This window comes from Thunnus albacares, chromosome 12, assembly GCF_914725855.1.
Source record: "Thunnus albacares chromosome 12, fThuAlb1.1, whole genome shotgun sequence".
NCBI classification, from domain to species: Eukaryota; Metazoa; Chordata; class Actinopteri; order Scombriformes; family Scombridae; genus Thunnus; species Thunnus albacares.
The window spans coordinates 21,078,165-21,099,075 of record NC_058117.1 but is presented as its reverse complement, the minus strand read 5'-3'; the positions used below and the strand labels follow the sequence as shown (position 1 = coordinate 21,099,075).

The following is a 20,911-nucleotide window of genomic DNA, read 5'->3' as shown; positions in this document are numbered from 1 at the left end:
AAAGAAAAGCTGCTTGATGGTGATAATGAAGCACTCCGCCGTTCAGAGGTGTCTGTCTCCGCTACTGCCCTCTTCCATGGTAACCACATACATGCAGCTGTGCAATGTGAACTCAGGTCATTATCACGATAATTAGAAAATGTACCTGTAATTAATTAATACGTTTTGAAACTCTCGTTCAACCAAATACCAGGTCTGCGTTACGTGATCTGCTATATAAGGAATTCTGTATCTTCAAGTGTTAGAAAAACGTCAAGGCAATCATTCATGAAAACATAAAAACTTTTAATGAACCTTGTGATGAACGTGTGTGTGCCACAGCTGGTCTAGTAGTAGTAGTGACAGTTATGGATCTAAAGTAGAGCTGCCTGTTAGAGCTGAAATCATTTATTCGGTGACATCATCATCATTTATTTCTAGCAAAAAGGCCAAATGTTCCCCAGATCCAACTTTTTCAGTTGTGGTGATTTGCTGCTTGTCTTTGTTAAACTGAATGTATTTGGTCTTTGGACTTTTAATCAGACAAAACAAGTTCAGCTTCAGGAAATTGTGACAGGTGTTTTTCACATTATTTTACATTTTATCAATCAAAATGATTAATTGAGAAAGTAATCAAAAGTTGATGAATCGATCGATGGAAAATTAGTTGGCAACTTCTTTGATGATTTATTATTTGTTATTTTTCAAGCATAAATACCAAATATTTCCTGAAATCCAGATTCTCACTTGTGAGGATTTGTTGTTTTTGCTTTGTGCTATTTGATGGTATATTGATCATTTTGGGGTTTTGGACTGTCGATCAGAAAAAACAAGCTATTGAAAGATGCCACGTTGGACTTTAGGAAATAATAACAGGCACTTTTCACTATTTTCTGACATTTTATAGACAGAATGATTAATTCATTAATTGAGAAAATAATCAGTAGATTAATCCATAATTATTAGCTTCATCACAAATATACACTGTATATATTGTTGTATATGTTGGCTTACAAGTAGCAGGATATCGTAGTACTGAAATGTAGAATATGTATTAGATTATTATTAACAGTGTTAAATAGTTTTGTCAACCAGAGAACACTGACAAGTTTATTTTAACAGTTAAATGTCTCGCACAGTGTGTATCTTGGTTACAAATTTCAGGGATCTTTATCAAAAATGTGTACGTCATGTATTTGTGTTGTAAAATTAATATCGTTATCAGATTTTTAAAACTCTCAAATGTTGATAGCAGCCTCAAACATCCTATATTGGTCAGGTTGTAATCAAAAGCACCACCTGTAAGATGTGTACTTGTGACAAAAATGTGTTTTTTCACCCCAAACCACCAAACCATAAATAAACATCTTGTTGACTGACTGCAGAGTAATGGGGACAGTAAACAGGTGTACTCTACTACTATATAGTCTACTTTCTCTGTAACATACATGGAAGTTCATGAACTCACAAACATGATGACACTTCTTCCTGAAACCCAAACTCTTCAGTAAAGATAAAACCAGACAGTGTGTAGCTCCACATGCACATGATGGTTGTTGCAGTTCACCCACTAGTTCTGCATCAACCTCCAGAAGTTAGTATCATCTTAAATATACACTGTGTGTCATAGTTTCTGTTCTCAAGCTATTTATAATGTTGTGATTAGTTAGATAAAGCACTATGAATAGCATAGATGTCCTCACCATTGGCTAACACTACGTCTCCAAGTGTGTCACCCAGACATCTGACTCCTCCTGTTAACGATAAGGACATAATTAAGTCTTTGTCTGTGTGATATTTTAATGATTGACTTGGATTGATTACGGTACAAAGAGGGTTGCGCAATTAATCGGAAACACTTTGAAACGGCAACATTAACTACCGCAGTCTCCTACACTCTAGCTCGCACCCACGCACTTTCTTCGATGTTTACTTAAAGTTCATGTGTTGCAATTCATATCACAACTAGAATGGTTAGACTATTTTTTTTTTTTTTTTAAATGTCACACTGCCCCGCTGTAACCTGCGTTTTACGCTCACAACCTTTTGCACTGGGAGGTGGAAATAGGTGTAGCTCTTAATTTCCTCTCCGCCTGCAGTTACCTGATTTCTCTAAATGTCAGCTGTAAGTGAGAAAACTTAACCACGTCTGTGGTTGTATTTTCAGATATTTGCTTTATAAACGCCTCAGACAGATAATGTATTAATGGGGCAGCAGTGCAGATGTAATGAAAGAGGAGATTTTATCCGGTGTTAGAGTGCTCTTGTATCCAAAATATTTAAACATAACTGAAACTACAATGAGTAAATCAGTTTCCACGGCTATACAACAGATTTTCTTTTTTATTTTGGATACATTTTCCTCTCTTGCACAGTAAGAAAAGCTGCACCTCTCATCATGGCGCCTGTCCTCTCTCTGTGCGCTGTCAGTCCAAATGCTCAGACATAAAAAGAAAATCTGCTCTTCAGGCTGTAGTATTGTATCTCACTTATATATTTCATATATGACCCCTTTGGTCCACGGTACAGTGTGGGTGTAAGAGGAGACGTTTCATTCAGCTGCATGTTCGTGTAGGTTTTATAGGTTAGTGCAGAGGGTGAAAAAACATCCTGTGATTTCCTTTCCTTTACATGTTTTCTTCCAGTAACCTGGTTTCATTCGTGTATGTAAATGCGGTGAATGACATCTGGTCTCTCCTCCGCTGTTAGGTGACCCCTGCACCGTGTCGTCTCAGCTGGAGTTGGAGGAAGCTCTGCGTCTCTATGAACTCAACAAAGACTCAGAGCTCATTATCCACGGTGAGCCTCACACAGCCTCTCACACAGACAGTATTTATACTGTAAACCTACACAATTTCAGGATTTGACTAACAGGATGTTTACTGTAAGCCGGTAAGATGTTGTTTAGTTAGTACACGGTCCTGGTGGGAAGCATGTCATCTTTGACTCTCTGTTCTCTGACTCTCTTTTTGGGGATTTTAATGACCAGTTAGGTCTTTCGCATTATGTTGAATCTCTGGTCTTTGAGTTATACCAGACCCCCGGCCCAGGATCACAGATGACAACCATGGCCAGTGCCAACACAGATCACCCAGGGAGTTGTGGCAGACATGTAACTCACTGTTAAGTAATTAACTGCCTGCCAGTACCAGTCTCCTCTGATAATAGAGTTAATCACTCAGGCCATTTCATATCCTGCAAAATGTTTTCATTCAAAGCAAAATACATTTTTTCCTATTGCAAAAAAACCCAACTTTGTATTCCTTGGATATTACTAAAAACTGAGTTCATGTTTTCATTTTGGTAGTAATAATATTATGATTAATGATACAGATGAAACAGTTATTCATGTTCACAATATAAATGTTTTTCGGCTGATCATAATATAAATTTGATACCTGTTTGATTCATTACTGACAAGCAAACCTTCAACAATACTTAAACTGAACTAGAAAATGTAGATAAATTACATTATATTTAGGTGTTTTCTACTGTTACTTTATATACTAGAATAATTAATTTGGTAATAATGGCAGACTCCAGTTTGCACTTTAAATTTACGCACTAATATATATATAACACAGTTTAAACTTTGAAGGAATATCAGAAAATAAGTAGCTTATAAATGAAACAATGACAAACTAAAAAGTATGAGAAACCGGATCAAGATGATCCAACAATAATGCAAAATAGACTTTTCTAGAAATGTTTGTCTGAAAATTGTTTGAATGGGAATTTTTCTTCCTTTTTTCCGGCATTACGTCAAGCCACAATAATACAAATAACATATTAAGATTCAATTCACCATCAATCTAAAAATGTCTGGGTTCGTGACAAGACTATACTCTGCTTGCTTGTCGTTTCCTTTCCTTTTCTATCTCACATCCGTCTGTACATTTACATTTCTGAACACAGACAGCCGGATACGCAATCAGGAAGCATCAAAGCCGACGGTTAATGCCGCACTGACCTGTGAAAACAACATTTCCTCCGCTGTTGATGTCTGTCTACAGGCCCTTGAGCTAGATCTAAGCTTAGCGTACTTTACAAATAGTTCAACTTCATGAATCTAGAGGTCATGCTAACTCAGACGCGGGGTGGGGAGTGTGTGTGTGTGAGGTGGGGGGGGGGGGGGGGGGGGTGTGTGTGTGTGTTTTTGTATGTGTGTGTGTATAAGCATGTAACCTGGGGGTAGCGGTGACGGGGGCTGTGTGGTTAATGTAAAGTTTTAATCAAATCAGAGGTGAGGGGTCAAGAGTACATTGGATACAAGTGTGACGGCAGAGGATGAATGAAGGAGGAGGGGTGGAGGAGAGGATGTGACAGTGCCGCGGGGGGGTCGCCAGGTCTGCTCGCTAACGAGCTCGTCGGCTGTAGCCCACGCCTTGCCTCTGACTCACACTGCCCCCAGTCTCTCTCTCGCCGTCTCTCTCTCTCTCTCTCTCTCTCTCTCCCTCTCTCTCTCTCTCTCTTACACACACTTGTCGGCTTCTTTAAGATCGTCTTTTCCCACTTCTCTCTCTCTCTCTCTCTGTGTGTTGCGTGCACACAAACACGCTTGCGCCATCATGAAAACAACATGAGCGAATTTCATCATGAATCGCTCGAGGCGACAGGTTTGCTACAGGTAGTCTTAACAGCCGTCATGATGAGAGGCAGTGAAATATGCTCAGTAGCGTGCAGATATCCTCAGATGCATGCTTTCATACTCATCTGATTTAGATTAAATGAAGACTTGCTAAATGTAACGGTGTCTTTGTTTTTCTTCCCAGTGTTCCCATGTGTACCAGAGAAACCTGGCATGCCTTGTCCGGGAGAAGACAGTGAGTTAAATCTTGTTTTTTCATGCTTCGGTTTTTCCTAATTTTGTCAGCTGGGGTCCCAAAGAAACCCACATTTAAATGATATCTTAAAGGGATAGTTTGACATTTTGGGAAATACACTTAAGTTGCTTTCTGGCAGAGAGTTAGATGAGAATATCGATACCATCCTCATATCTGTCAAACTTTTCTTCTAAATTTGAGTTACTTAAGCAAACTTCTTTAGAAGATTTCACTTTAGCAAACATGTTTCAACTTCATTTAAAAGCGTTTAATTAATTACTATGTAATGTAAATAGATGTTTATCGGCTGATGAAGATGGTGATTTGGATAAAGTGAGGATTCTTTTTCATGGTGACATTAACATGGTGCCATTGATTTTAGTTTAGTTTGGTATTACAGGTAAGAGATATAGATAAAATCCTATAGATGTAACTCTCTATTATGATATTGATATCTATCTGATTACAGTTAGTCGAGCAAATTAGATACTCGACAAATCAAGGTATTTCATCACATTTATACAAAAAAAAACGCACAAATTTCCAAAATTTCCTTCCTCATTGATTTGCAACGTTGCCCAAAATTGTCTCATGCAACTCAGAAATATTAAAGGAAGAGCTACTACGGTAAAAATGGGATGTCTGACTTTACATCATCAAAATGAAATGGAAAATTTAAGTTCCTGTTGAATCAAAGTCGCAAAATTCTGTACACACACAAATACATAAATGCAGACACACGCTGGTAAAGCAGGGCCTCCTTTTCCTCTCTCCACAGAGTCTATATATCGGCGTGGAGCCCGGCGCTGGAGGAAACTCTACTATGCCAGTGGCCACGCCTTCCAGGCCAAACGCTTTAACAGGGTGAGACATCACACTGAATTTAGTTTATCTGTGTTTGTACTGTAAAGGCCCTGATAGACTTCAAAAACTGATAAAGACGCACGCATGGTTCTACTTCCTACTATAATGGGGCGTATAGACGTGTTCACACATTTGCTGCTGGTGCGTCCATGCTGTTATAAAATTTGGGCTTTCCATGTGGTCATGGTGGGCGCAATTTACATCATGTAGACCCTCGGGACTAAGTATAAGTCGAGCTTTAGACCCTTCATATATATATTCAATCATCTTTTTCACATATTTTCCATGGTGATTGTTGAAATATTGTAATTTTTGCTGCATTATCTGCAAAACCTCACCACAGTGCACATTTCAAAGCATTGTTATGTGTATTTAAAGGAGAATGAGGCATTCACTGTCCATGGTAGTTTAGCTTTTTATTGATTAATGGCAGAATGACGGATGCTGGTGACACAGAACAATGGCTCTGGTAGGATTTGTTTCTAGACCAGTAAGAGTACACGTTTCTGAAAGCACCTCAGCCACTGCAGCATCTTTCTGGAATATAATGTGTTTTTGTTTGTTATGATAACTTTTCTCCATCCGCCCCCCCCCTCGAGCAGAGAGCCCACTGCGCCATCTGCACTGACCGCATCTGGGGTCTCGGAAGACAAGGCTACAAATGCATCAACTGCAAACTGCTGGTGCACAAGAAGTGCCATAAACTGGTCACAGTGGAGTGTGGCAGACCGATGATCCAGGTGAGGACTGTGACTGATGGCATTAGCTCATTAGCTTGACGGCGTAAAAATGGATCAATATCATCATCTATGACTCACACTTCAACACTTTTTAAGATGGTTTTCTGTTTTGTGTGCCGTGTGTAATTTAATGAATGTTGTTGTCCAGGAACCAATCATGCCCGGCCAACCACCGAGTCAATTAGACCAAACTGAACAGCCAGGTAACACACACACACACACACACACACACACACACAGTTCTTGAGGTGTTTACAAATGGTAATGAGAAGTCAAAAACACTGAAAGCTCCTTGCCTGCTAAAAAAATAAAAATGTGTCGGTTTAAAAGCAAATAGATGAAGAAAAGGCACAGAGAAACTCTGCCTTCTGCCTTGAACTGTTGATAATATTGATGATATATTTGTTGATGTATCTCTGAAATATTGGTGCAAGTTTTAACTTTTCGCACCCAATGCTTTTTGAATCTTTTTAATTACACTCCCACACTCCTGAGTCTGTTCCCTATGCTTTTTGACATATTATGACTAATTGCCTGCAGCTTTTGACCGCTGCTCTTTAAAGACGAGGCCAGAAATATTCTATATTTTTGTTTTACTGTCAACAAATTCCATGAAAAGACCTGAGCTACTGTGTTCCTGATGTAAAGACGTAAACTTCACGAGCATACTGTATATTTTAATTTATAAAAAAAAGAAAAATATATAGAATATCGTCAGACTAGAATAAATGAACTGAACTCGGGAGCTTGTTTACACCAGCGTAGCGGCGGCCACCCAGACTACAAACTGGTCTGCTGCGTTTGGGGTTTACCTACAGCGCCAGACTTAAGTCCAGTCAGGTGGCTGAGAAGCTGAGTGGAATGAGAGAGCTTAGCATCGTTGTTGCTATTGTCGGTGAGACAGTTGAAAGTCCTCACAGGCCACCTGGGAAGTCGCGAGGTGCCGTCATGGAAACGCTAAGATGCACATATCATGTTTAAGCCTTTTTTTTAAATATGCGTCCACATGTAACTAACATGACTATTGTTTATAATGTGAGAAGATGTGTTTCTTCCCTTTATGTGTCTACAAAATAGAGAAACATTATTTTAAATATATTGTATATCTTATGTATATATCTTGTTTTGTTATATTGTTAACAAGGATGGATATAAAGGGTTTTTGTTTTTTTTTCCTAACCAAGCAGAGAGAAATGACTCTGGCACTGCAGGGCTGTGAACAAAGCGTGTGACTGTCTCTCACCTACTTTCTCTCCTTCCTTTCTCATCTCTCCTATTTTTTTTTTCTTCCCTCTCCTGCCTCCCCCTCTCCTTCTGTTTGTCTGTCACTCTGTCTGTCACTTTCTCCTCTCCTCTCCGCTCCCTCCCTCGCTCTCTCTCTCTTTCTCTCTCTCAGGCCCTCAGAATAAAGACTCCAGAGAAAGCTTGACTTACGATGGAGAAGAGAAAGAGGTGAGAGAGAAATCTTTTCAAATGCCTCTGATGTGTGACTCATAGTCTGTCAATCTGTCATGTTGTCTTGATGGATATGTGTGCATATTATATTTAGAGAGACAAATCTGTGCTGTTTGTGTAAGCAGGAGGGGGAAAAAAAGGAGATCACCTGTAATATGCTTTTTTTTTTTGCCATCGTGTACATTAGGGTGATCCTTCTTACACCTGCTGTGCATGTGTGATATAGAGAGCATGCAGACGTAGGCACCCTTGCAGTGCTGTGGGTATTGATTTCCTTTGGTGGAGCTAATAAAGTAACCTTTTATCACAGCTCTTAACACCAGAGGCTGATTAATGGCCAGAGATGTAGTTTGGGGTTGGAGGGGGGTTGTTAGATGGAGCAGGAGAGCTGGAGATGGATAAAGAATGGATCTAGTTGGACACAGATAGACGGAGATAAAAGAGAGCAAGCCAAATGATCTTATCTACAGTTCCATGTCTGACTCTGGGGATGGGGGTTGTCAGGTGAAGGGGAGGTTAGATGGATAGGTAGTGGAAACGGTTCACTACAGAACAGATTACAAGAGAGGAGGGAAAAAGAGAGGAAGATAGGTGAGGAAATGGTGAAGGCGGTAGTTGGCTCTAAAGAGAAGTAAGATCGTAATACAGCGATCAAACTGAAGCAGCATAACGGAGTTTAATAAAAACAAGATAGTCGTTACTATGATTTACTGAGCTGGGAGCGGTTTAAACTCACCCGAAGGAAATCACCCGTTTGCACAAACCAAATCACCTCTTAAGCAATGTGTGTTGTTGACAACTTCTATCAACAGTTCATGGGGAAAAATGATCTCGGGAAAGGTTGTGTGTTCATCGCATTATGAACTGTTTGCGTTCCACTCTCACTCTGTCCTTCCTTTCTTTCCTCAACTGCAACCCCAGGCACGGAGCAGTAGAGACACGGGGAAATCGCCTTCCAGTCTGGGCCTGGCAGACTTCGATCTGCTGAGGGTGATCGGCCGGGGCAGCTACGCTAAGGTGCTGTTGGTGCAGCTGAAAAAGACAGAACGCATCTATGCCATGAAAGTGGTTAAGAAGGAGCTAGTCAATGACGATGAGGTGAGCCATACTGAGCCTGATCTACCATCAGAGATGTTGTTGGTCCGCCTTTGCAGGGAATCAACACAGATTTATTGGGTTTTGATTTAAGGGTAATAATACCTTACAGCTGGAGTGTGGGATTTTTACATATAAATGAACGTCTGTTACATTCAAGCCCTTGCCAAACGAGTTCACACAATGCTGATTAAGCGTATCTCCGCCAGGTAAATCGCTGTTTTTCACCGTGTACCAGAGTTTTTAATCTGGGGTCTGTGGTGTCATTCCCACGCTGGCACACCGCTAGTAATGTGTTTTACGTCAACCAGCAATGATTGGTTTGCCAGGGCTGAAGGGCACCCATAGAGCATATGCACCAGAGACTTCTGCTGGCCAACTTGAGGGATAAAATAATTGAATCGTGCTCGACTTTCCAAATGTTATCAGGCAGAATGGATCAAATCCTGAGGGGGTTGTGATGCTCAAAACAATTTATTCACTGTTTTACAGCTGCAACAAGAAACCTTTAAAACATCAAGAAACAGCTTAAAATTAATTGATATTTATTAAGAAGTTTCCTACACAGTTTTTGTATAAACAAACAACATATATATAACATGTTTATTAGTGAGCTTTAGAGATCCTGGAAGCTGATACTTTTGGGCAGAGCATTCTCCAGTCTTTATGCAAAGCTAAGCTAACCAACTGCTGGTGGTAGCTTCATATTTACTGAACATAATTGGCAAAGTCATGAGAGGCAGAACTCAGCTCAAAGGTCTGAAAATACACGTTCCTCAGTGATGAGGTTTGAAGAAATAGTTTCGCAACAACAAACAAATCTGTATGTTTCCGCTGCTGTTACTATAGGCATTTGTAAACAGGAAATTATGAGGATGTTTCATATAATGTTACTGATTTGTTGTAATTTAGTTAGGCCAGCTATTTTCTTTGAAGAGTTAGCTGTATATGCCGTACCTGGTTAAGTAGAAAAACTGTCCCTTTAAGTCTGTATAGTGTGACAATAACACAATACCTCCATCTGTTTAGATGTAAGAAGGTTAGTTAATAGTGAAGTCATTAGTCGTCAGTCACTGCCATCTATAATTAATCTAATTAGCACAATCAATGGGAGCTGTTATTCATAGCACAACGAACATTTGTCTCACGTGATTGAACATCCGTCTTGTGTATCTGGTCTGAAACACTTTGAGTTAAGTTGACAGACCTCTTCGAAGCCATCAGTCTGTCTAAGAAGGTGTAGATAAACCATCATGTCATCAAAAATTGATACCGGCGTACACATGTAACAGCACAGCCAGCGGCAATGGGAGTAGTTAGCCTTGATTAGACGCACTTAGCGTGATTGACAAATTGACAAGTGCCTCTCGATCAATGGTGAAGTGTTCTGCTGTCCCTGCCCTGTCAGCGTGAGCAGCATCCGTGTCCAGACATATTATCATCTGGCCATCGATAGAGGCCTGCCTCTGCTTCTACTGGCTCAGCCCTTTTTCTCCCGCCACTGCCCACCGCGCACATGAGCGAGCCCCCAGCTTCTGAAGATAGTCGATTAAGCAGTGTGCTTATTCAGCTTTTATAAGTTCAAGGGTACTCTGTCAGAATGATCTCTGATTGACATTTGGGTGTGTCTTTTGTGTGTTTCTCTTCCAGGACATCGACTGGGTCCAAACAGAAAAGCACGTTTTTGAGCAGGCCTCTAATCATCCCTTCCTGGTGGGCCTGCACTCCTGTTTCCAGACGGAAAGCAGGTGAGAACGCTCCTGTGTATGAATCACACGGTCTCCTCGACGCTTGGGAAAAGTCGGCAAAAATGTGGAAAAATAATCACATTGTGAAAAATTTCACAAAACATCCTTTAGACATATGTTGGGGGATTGACTGCTTACAGAAGTACTGTACTTACTGTCATAACAAGTCATACCCAAATGACATATTAAGTATTGATCCATATGAATATTTCAAAGACGTGTATGTCCTGAACTATGATGCCTGTTTTTAATGGATGGTACTCCAGCATTTTAAAGTTACTGCAATGAACTTTTAACTGGTTATGAAACAGTTTCATAATGCATCTGATGTCTCTATATGACCTACATAAGCAAACGAGACCAACAGAGAGAAGATTTGCTATTTCTATATAGTTATTCTAAATGCCCGCCACTGGGTCGGATTCCCCACAAAAGAGAGAGAGAGAGAGCACAAGTAAGCAGAGAGCAAGGGAGGGAGAGCAGCGGTGGTCGAGTGAGCTAGAGAGCGAATGAAGAGAGGGAGCAACGGTGTAGTGAGAACAAAGGAGTGAATCTGAGAAAACGTTATTTTCTGATTGTTTCACAGCAGTTACGTTCTGAAACACAAACACGCCCACACCTCTGGAAACAAGAGAGATTGATCCAACATGTGCAGTAACCATTCAGCTACCAGTGCGCTACAGTAGCATCTTCTTTTCACTCACTTGCACAACAAACGCACACACTAGCAAAGATCTTTTGGACACAAGACGGTGGTGCTCATGGGAAATACAGTCTTCATTCTGAGAAAAAACTACCACTTTTGTCCCCAGAGGCTGCTAAAACCAACACAAAATGAAAGTTCCTTGTAGTGTGAGTTTAATATTGCACTTTTGTAAAGTTGTAGAACTTGTGAGAGACACTTTAAAAACAAGTAAAAAGAACAGAAGCCGACACATCCTGACTTTTTGTCCCTGGTATGGTCAATCTCCAGTCAGAATTGTTTGTTTGTAACGTAGGCTTTCTGTTTAAAACAACTTGGGCCGCAAACTCAAACCACAGTAACCTTGATGACATTATGATTATTATGATTATTTTCTTAGACTTGACAAAACGGCAGAGCCATAGAAGACAATATACAGCTGTTTTCTCAGACTAACAACTACTTCTTATGACAAATAAACTGACCCTCGTGTAAAACCAGCGGAGTTCCCCTGGTTTAAGCACAGGGGAAGATTGTGGGAATGTTTGATGTTATGGAAAGATACCCATCATGGTAAAAGGGTTGAGACAGGATGCTTTGTCTCCAGTGTTATGAATTATTAAACAAATGATTGATTTAGTTTTCAAGGTAAAAACATAAACTTTTATAACATTTTCCTCTTTTCACAGACTCTTCTTTGTTATTGAATATGTGAACGGTGGAGATCTCATGTTCCACATGCAGAGACAAAGGAAACTCCCAGAAGAACATGCCAGGTAGAGTCTGGCTCTCCCTCAGACTTATAATTCACATCTCATTAAAGAAACAAGATTCATTTCATTCTCTGTTTCCGTTCAGACAACATTTTAATAGTTCAATCTCTCTTTCAGATTCTACTCAGCAGAGATCAGTCTGGCGCTCAACTACCTCCACGAGCGGGGAATCATCTACAGAGATCTGAAACTGGACAACGTGCTGCTGGATTCTGAGGGACACATCAAACTCACAGACTACGGCATGTGCAAGGTGCGGTTCGCCAATTAACATACGATTCGGATAAAAAGCACCTGCAGAGCTGCTTAAGTGTCGGTTTACAGCCGTCAGAGATGATCTCCAGAGCTGATGATGATCTTTTTGTTTTCACAGGAGGGTTTGAGACCAGGCGATACAACAAGCACTTTCTGCGGCACCCCCAATTACATCGCCCCTGAAATACTCAGAGGAGAGGATTACGGTGAGAATAACGACACACAAACACTTATCCGAAGTTCTCTCCTGTGCTTTGCTGTGATACAGTATACGATGCATTTGTGCAGTAATATCCGAGATGCTGCTCTCAGTTATGATTATGGACTTTGAAGTGGTGCATTATTGGAAAAGTTGTCTTCAATGGAGTACACATACTGCAAAAAAACAACAAAGAAGAAATGAGGAAAATAAGATAGAACTGAGGTGATATAAGAGCCAATAGAAAATGAGTAAAAAGCCTAAAAAATTAGCTAATAGAATAAACAAAGACATAAATTATCAGTGGAAACAATTGTTCCTCAATCTGAATGTGTGCTGTTTCTATCTGAATGCATCAGTATAATGGTTGAAAACAGTGACGTGGTTAAGGAGGACATAGAAACGTGTATATGTTAAAGTTAGATTTATTACAGCCATTAAGAACAAATATTAGGTGCAGTCACAAGCGCTCAGTGAAATATGAGTTTCTACATCATAACCGAGTGCTGCAAATACAAGTATTTATAAAGACAAAACAATACAAACAGGAGAGGAAAAAAAAGAGCTCCCTGGTTACCAAAAGAGGTATCATAGCAACAAGTTCCTTTTGTTAAAGGATCATACTAGTGTTTTGCATGTTTTAGCTCATCTAACGTTCCACAAATGAGTACAATAGGCCTTTTCCACAGAAGACATTTTGACATGTCACGGTAAAAAAACACAGGTGTGAATAATGAAAATAACAATGGTGCGATTTCATTTAGTCGCTTTGGTTTCAGGGTTCTGGTTATTGTGTGTGTGTGTGTGTGTGCTGGCTCACTGTCATAATAGAGCGGAGCCATCGTTGGTGTTATTAGTAACGCCTGTGCTTTTCTCACTGATAAGTCAAAATATCTGATGTGGGAAAAAAAGACACTAGAAAGGGCAAATCATATATTATTTCCACATTAAATGGCTTTATATGCGTGGGCATCGGTTTGCTTCTTCATTACTAATCTTAAAAGACAAACTGATAGTCTGATAAATAAAATAATTAAGCTAATTACACTTAATGGTTTTGCTTTGGCTCTTGTCTACACGCCCAATGATCAATCTTTATCATTTTGAGTTGATTGATAAATTTATCATATAAGCAACCAATCTCTTATGTTTGATAAGGTGATGAAAATTAATTATTTGGGCTTATTATATGCACATTTTCTACATGTACATATAGTATAGAGGGTTTTTTTTTTTCACCTATAACTGTGAATCAGCTCAAAGGTCCGAAAGTCCACCTTCTCCAGTGCTGAGATTAGAAAAAAACGTCGTCACAAAAATGTTAAAATCATAAGGATTATTGTTTTAACCAAAGTTTCTGCTGCCACCAATGCAGACCTTCTTAAAAGCAAAGTAAGCAACTTCATGCATTACAATGTGTAATGTAGTTAGACCAGCCGGAAAAAAAGATGATGTCAAGCAAAAAAAAGGTAGTTTTTCTATCACTGCAAATATTACCACACATATTGAAAGGCTGCGTATATTTATTAAAATGATTCAACCTTTTGAAGTCACAGTGTATCTGTGTACATTTTCAGGATGTTTTATCCCTAATGGCTTGTTTTTAAAAGGGTAAGCAGTAATATATGTATGTGATTTGCACTCAGTGGATGAAAACATGCAAAAACACTTGTGTGATCTTTTCCTTGTTGAACTGGTTACTAATATTATTACCAAAACACTGGTATTCTTTACAAAATGGTAAACAGTAACATACACTATGTGTGATTTAAAATAAATGGGCTTAAATATTTAGAAGTACTTTCATATCTGCTTTTGGTTAATGTAAATGTAACATCCTTGCCGTATCTATGTTGCTGTATTTGTTAGAAATATGATTTGAAACATCCGATGTCTCTCTCAGGGTTCAGCGTGGACTGGTGGGCGCTGGGTGTGCTGATGTTTGAGATGATGGCGGGCCGGTCGCCCTTCGACATTGTCGGGAGCTCTGACAATCCAGACCAGAACACAGAAGACTACCTCTTCCAAGGTAACACACACAAACACACACATACACACACACACACACACCACTCAGGATTATAACTAGAGGGAAAACATCACGAAGGAAGCAGATAACACCTTCACATCGACACCTTTCTAACGGGGACTTCTTCTACCGAGCTACATGCCATCTGTTACGGGGAAACGTGTGAATACATGAGTGTTTTTGTCTGTCGATATTTCTTTGTAAATACAGTTTTGAAATGTGTCAGTGTTGCCTTAAATGTGTGGAATAGAAGGGAATTACTTGACAGACAAAAATCATATTTCAATTCACTTCTGCTAAAAGCCGTTGACACCTCATTGAAAGGTTGCTGTGTGTATGTTCAACATGCGTTTATCCCGACAGGGATGAACTCATACCTCCAGCAGTGTCACAGTAGTAGCATCCTCTGTCATTTTTTTAGCCTTGAGGGACCGTCTATCTCACCCTCTCCTCTTCTTGTGTACCCTTCCCCCCCCCCCCCTCCTTCTCCTCTCACCTCCTGCAGTAATATTGGAAAAACAGATCAGAATCCCCCGCTCGTTGTCAGTCAAAGCCGCCAGCGTCCTCAAGGGATTCCTCAACAAGGTAAGAAGGGGTCAGACAAGCCTCGATCAATCTTAAACAGTGTTGGCTCCCTGCAGGCTCCTGAGAATGACATTATTATGGCCTCGATTAGAGTCAAGGTGCCATCTCTCTCATAGTCTTGCATTCCTCTTATTCCCTTCCCCCTCCCTCTGTATGTGTGTGTGTGTGTGTCACTCTCTCTCACACACACACACACACACACCTTTTCACCTGTTCATAATACTTTTCTTATTTTAACTCACCCTCACCCTCACCAAAATCTGCTCCTCTTTCTCACCCTCTCTTCCTTTTTTTTTGCCTGTTGCCTGACTTGTTGTCTGTCTCTCCCGCCGTTATCTCTTACTGTCTCTCACCCTCCTTTCACCCTCGTGTCCCACAGGATCCCAAGGAGCGTCTAGGATGCCACCCTCAGACAGGCTTCGCTGACATCATGGGCCATCCTTTCTTCCGAAACGTCGACTGGGACCTTGTGAGTCATTCGCTTTTATTCTCTCTGTCTGTTTCTCTTCTCTTCTCGCCATCTCTCTCTCTCCACCTCCTCCTCCTTCCTACATATCTCGATTTCTTCACTCGCTGATCAACTTACTCATGATTTTGATCATAATTTCAAATGAAGGAAATCAGCACTGGTGCATTGCCAAATAGGTCAAAAGCAATCCATATATTGATTGCGGAGAGAAGGAAAAACAGAAAGCTGCTGCTAGACGGCAGGAGGTCAAATCTAAGTGCACGGGGTCGACCTCCCTCTCTCCCGCCCCTGCAGGCGTAGATGCCCTGTCAAAGCTGAGGGTTATTAGCGATGAGATGAGAGTCCTGTCCTTGTGGCCGGCAGGCTGGCAGGCAGAAAGAAAGAAGACTGAAAAAACAAACAGGACGAGCAGGAGACTGACAACGGCAGATAGGCTGACTAAGAGACGGGCCGAGACGGGAAGCCAAAGGCAGAAAGGAAATGAGTGGCGACAGATCACCGACTGACAGTCACAAACACGGAGGAGCTTTTACATTTAGTACTTATTTTTCTCACAGTGGAAAGATTTTATCAGCGCGAGTCGTTTTGAGTCATCAGATTTTAATATTCGTGGTTCATAAGGAAGTCATTAACCTAATTTCAGATTGTTTTATTATGACTTCCTTCCTAAGCTTCAGTGATTTCCTCGTAATCAAAGTCGTTTGTTTACTTTCTCTGAAGCTGTGATTTGTTGGCTTTGCTTGCTTGTCTATGTGTAGTAAACATATATTAATGTTAATGCATTAAAACTCTGTGAGTTATGAATGTGGAGCAGGGTGTGAACATCCGAAGGAACAACCGGGTCTTTATTTATCAAGCGTTTCGGAAATGACTTAGGATAGGAATAGGAATAGAATAGGATAGGATTGCATCCCACTGAAAGTTTAACTCGCACTAAAAATACTTGTACCTCGGTTATTTATGAAGCTTCCTGTTCTCAGTCACAGCAATAAGTAGTAAAATATGTAATTAGAGAGTGAATGACATTCTTGTTTTATGACACCGGAAGTGTAAAATGAAACTAATGTCCTGTAGGTGTCTTGTAGTAGCTGTGACGGCGACTGGCATTCAAAAGACTGACAGGCTGGTCTAGATATAGTTTATGTATATTAAAAAAAAAAAAGATATACAGAAAAAAATCACGTAATTTGAATGACAAGCTTGTTGTATAGAGTAGATGCTGTCTGTATGTTAATAAATAAAAATTATATATATAAAAATAAATCCTTACTTTAATTTCTGTGTCAACTGAGTCAAACTGGTAGCTTGTCGGTTCAGTCCAAAAAAAACCCCTACATTATTTTGATTTCCCCAAAAGGGTCTGAAACTCTGTACACGTGTGAAGGATCGGACACGTTTTATCTCTAGAGGCCGACAGACAGACATGACCTCAACAAATGGACAGACAGACATCAGCTGGTGGATGAAGTGACAGACAGACAGACAGGGCAGCTCGCCAGGGATCACCATGACCTCTTTTTCCCTGTTTGGTCTGGAGCAGGCACCTACCAGTCGGTCTGAGTGTCTGGAGGGATCAGCTTACACTCTCCCCCTTCCCCTCCCCCCTCCACCACCACCATCCTTTCCTAACACATGCACATACACATTACCCTGAAAGTTTGCCCTACACTGCTCCTGTCTGCCTGCAGGGGGAGCAGTTGTTGGCTGGCAGATGAGTATTGTAACAATTGAGAGATGTGAGAGAGTTACCTTTTATGCAGTGCTAACTGCAATGAGAGGCAGAGGTGTAAATGCCTCTTTACTGACTATTTTAATATGGCTTTGAGCTTATTTAAAGGAGACTCAGTCTCAGTTTTTATTGATGGAAACAGATAGAAATCTTTGCCCAAAGAAAGATTGTGGTGGGTTTTCAATGCATTTTAAATGACTCCAGTTCAGATTATAGTTTACTCTTCTGTCTGAATGTTCAAAAACTGATCACAGGTGTTTTTACTGACAGAAAAGCCATTTTTTTAATTTTCCCACCTGACTCCTGTGTTGTTATTCCAGCTGGAGCAGAAGCAGGTGGTCCCTCCATTCAAGCCCAACATCTCAGGGGAATTCGGACTGGACAACTTTGACGCCCAGTTCACCAACGAGCCCATCCAGCTCACGCCTGATGACGAGTGAGTTTCCATTTCATGAGCTCTCTTTTTCATCTTATTATGATCAATAAAATGTGAAATTTTCAGAGTTGATGCTGCTTTTTAAAAAAAAAAAAAAAAAATCTATATCCTTTTTTTTCATTGTAGTGACGTGGTGAAGAAGATCGACCAGTCTGAGTTTGAAGGGTTTGAGTACATCAACCCACTCCTGATGTCAGCGGAGGAGTGTGTGTGAGGGACACGACGTCTGCGCTCATACACACCACCCATACACACTCTCATGCACGTGTTACGTGGCGTCTCAGTGTCTTCAAGCTGCATAGTTACGAGACAACCCGACGACATCAACCTTCTGTTCGAGGGCCCGCACATGCACAGTAGAACGCTTATTTGCCAAAACCAGTCTCACACTCTGCCATTTATAACCACTTGCCCTTAAGCCTACCTTCTTTCTTAATTATTTTTATATCATGTAAATCTGCACTGATATCAATTTTCTCATCGGGGGCCTCTTTAAATGTAGCTTGATGAGGCTACGGAGTTCTTCCAAGGTTGCTGTACACGGGGCCGGGAGGTGATGAGGCACGGTCCCTGTCAGATGAACTGAGCATCCTCTCCTTCCAGCTGGTGGGGTGTTTTCAATGCATATTTTATTTGTATATATATATGAAACTACTATTGAGGATAAATGTTAGACAAGGCCTTTTTAGCTTCAAGCCACAGTTGGACAAAACTGACATCTTAATCATCATAAAGTCATTTTGGAATTAGCTTTGTCGCAACACCCCCTTCCTTCTGTAGAGGAGAGAAGAATCATAACACTAGCCTTTTAAAAAAACAAAAAAAGATAAAAATCTATATATTTTTCTCATGTTTTATTTAACAACATAGCAGTCATTATATATGTTGTCCCAAGTGTTAAATGTCCAGCCTGAGGAACAGAACCAAAAAAAAAAGAAAAAAAAAAAGGGTTCAAGTCTTCGTTGTTTAGATGCAACATCTGGCAAACAAGAAGGAGTCTGCATCGAGTCCCTTCTCCCAGAATGAAGGAACTTTAACAGCAGCATCCAACCAACACTAATAACTCTCAAACTGTGAATGAAAGAGCTCGCTGTGCTGGGAAATGGGCTGGAAGAGTAGAACATGATACCTGAACGCTGGAGCACAGGTTTAATTTTGCTGTGCAGACCATCCGTGAAACAGACATTCACACAGGACCAAAAAAACATTTTTCTGAAAAATGTCTTGCTGGTATGTATTAGAAGGTACAGTAAATGTAAGGAAGATGTCCTCTTCTAAGTAACAGAAATGATATATTCTGATTTTTTTTTTTTTTTTTCTCATTTTTAATACTATGCCTTTCTGAGATGTATGGTCTGTTTTCTTTTTTTTTTTTTTCTTCTTTATTTTGTACTTTATCCATTCCATGTATGTCTTCGGTTGTAAATCAAACCACACGACATAATTACTGAAACGAGAGCTCAGTTGGAAGTACGAAGCCACAATACTGTACAGTTTTGGTTCTGAGATGTGGCTTGAAAACTGTAAAGTGTCTGCTGTGCTCCTTTTTTTTTTTTTTTTTTTTTTTTTTTTTTTAACCATATCTAACACACACACAGTTCATGTTATGAGTTAAACTGCTGAATTAATACTGCTTTAATGCATATACAAAGCTCTGAGGAGCCACTCTTTACCCCCCCCCCCCAGACTGTAACAACACTAAGTGATGGTGCATGAACCTCCAGACTCGTCTCCAGTCAAAGCCTCTTTCTACTCGGAAAAAATGTTTTTGGGCTCACATGGTGACCGGAGGAACACGTTCATCTGTTACACACACGTTATTTTTGCTTTATTGTTACTTTCTTTGTGAATCAGATTTAGGTCTGAATTTTCTTTTATCACCGCATTGATTCCAAGATGTTACTGGGTGAACCCAATGGAAACACTATTTGTTGTATTTGTTGTATTTTGGGGGTGAAAACCACCCGGAGGACTCTGCTGACCTTTATTATTAGTGTGCAAAGAAAAAACACTGACGGTAAAATAAACATTTTATTTCTCTCCTTGTGGTAATATGCGTTTGTGCCAGTGTGGGTCTGTCATTCATTTAAAAGGACACAACTAGTTTTACACAATGCTCAGTAGGAACTTTTTCAGGCATAAAAAAATAACCCTGATGATGTAATGGTGTCATCAGGGTTATTTCTGAATTAGTTGTGGGACTTCAAATATTTGATAAACTGGGGGTGTAGATTTTGAAAGATAAGGGCGTTTTAGGAAGATTCTGTTGAGTTGCATCATGGGAACTGTAGGATCCAAATGTCATGGTATCTCGGCCTCAGCTGCACCAAATTTGACCATCCTTTTTTGAATGTTAACTAATATTTAATTAAGATGATCATGTGCTGCATAAGTAGAATTAACTAGTTTTAGTAAATTCAGTTTGCTGCTTTTATTTTGAATATAAAAACCCAAATTATTTTATAGTGGAAAAAGTGTTTGTTGTTGGGAGACACTGAGAATGGTAACTGTCTTTCTGTAAATTACTTGAATGAAACCAAATCTAATGTCCTTAAACTTCCGGCTAGAAATTCTGTGTATTTTACTTTGAGCTAAATGCTAACATTTGCATGCTAACGTGCTCACACTGACAATGCCAACGTTTAGCAGGTATAATGTTCACAATCTTAGTTCAGTGTGTTAGTATGCTAACGTTTGCTAACTGGCACTAAACACAAAGTATAGCTGAGGCTGATGAGAATGCCGTTAAGGTTTGCAGGTATTTGGTCATAAACCAAAGTACTGGACATTTTAACGTGATGATGGGATGATGAGGAAAAGTTAAGGGATCATCAAAGTTATCAAATTTTCATCGTAAGCCATCCAATAGTCAGACTTAAAGTCTCAAAAGCCAGAACAAATTCTTTTGGGACCATTGCCAAACTTGGAGCCAAATCCAATATTTTAAGTTTTGCGATTCAAAAAAAAAAAAAAAGTACTATGAACTGGTGAACTGTCGGCATACCATACTGGAGCTGTTTTACAGACAGTCAATCTTGCTAAAAAGTGGA

The 20,911-nt window shown here is 40.0% G+C and overlaps 1 protein-coding gene across 1 annotated transcript in view; it reads left to right on the top strand.

Moving 5' to 3' along the window:
- The window catches only part of prkci (protein kinase C, iota), a 32,316-nt gene extending 12,403 nt beyond the window's left edge, over positions 1-19,913 (top strand). The window contains exons 3-18 of the mRNA XM_044368531.1: positions 2,689-2,778; positions 4,752-4,802; positions 5,581-5,666; positions 6,269-6,406; positions 6,555-6,609; positions 7,803-7,858; positions 8,783-8,959; positions 10,607-10,704; positions 12,076-12,162; positions 12,277-12,412; positions 12,533-12,620; positions 14,517-14,642; positions 15,148-15,227; positions 15,607-15,696; positions 17,746-17,861; positions 17,988-19,913. Coding sequence (XP_044224466.1) covers positions 2,689-2,778; positions 4,752-4,802; positions 5,581-5,666; positions 6,269-6,406; positions 6,555-6,609; positions 7,803-7,858; positions 8,783-8,959; positions 10,607-10,704; positions 12,076-12,162; positions 12,277-12,412; positions 12,533-12,620; positions 14,517-14,642; positions 15,148-15,227; positions 15,607-15,696; positions 17,746-17,861; positions 17,988-18,075 — 1,562 coding nt within the window. The 3' untranslated portion in view covers positions 18,076-19,913. The remainder of the gene's footprint in view (positions 1-2,688; positions 2,779-4,751; positions 4,803-5,580; positions 5,667-6,268; positions 6,407-6,554; positions 6,610-7,802; positions 7,859-8,782; positions 8,960-10,606; positions 10,705-12,075; positions 12,163-12,276; positions 12,413-12,532; positions 12,621-14,516; positions 14,643-15,147; positions 15,228-15,606; positions 15,697-17,745; positions 17,862-17,987) is intronic.
- Positions 19,914-20,911: the final 998 nt, after the last annotated feature.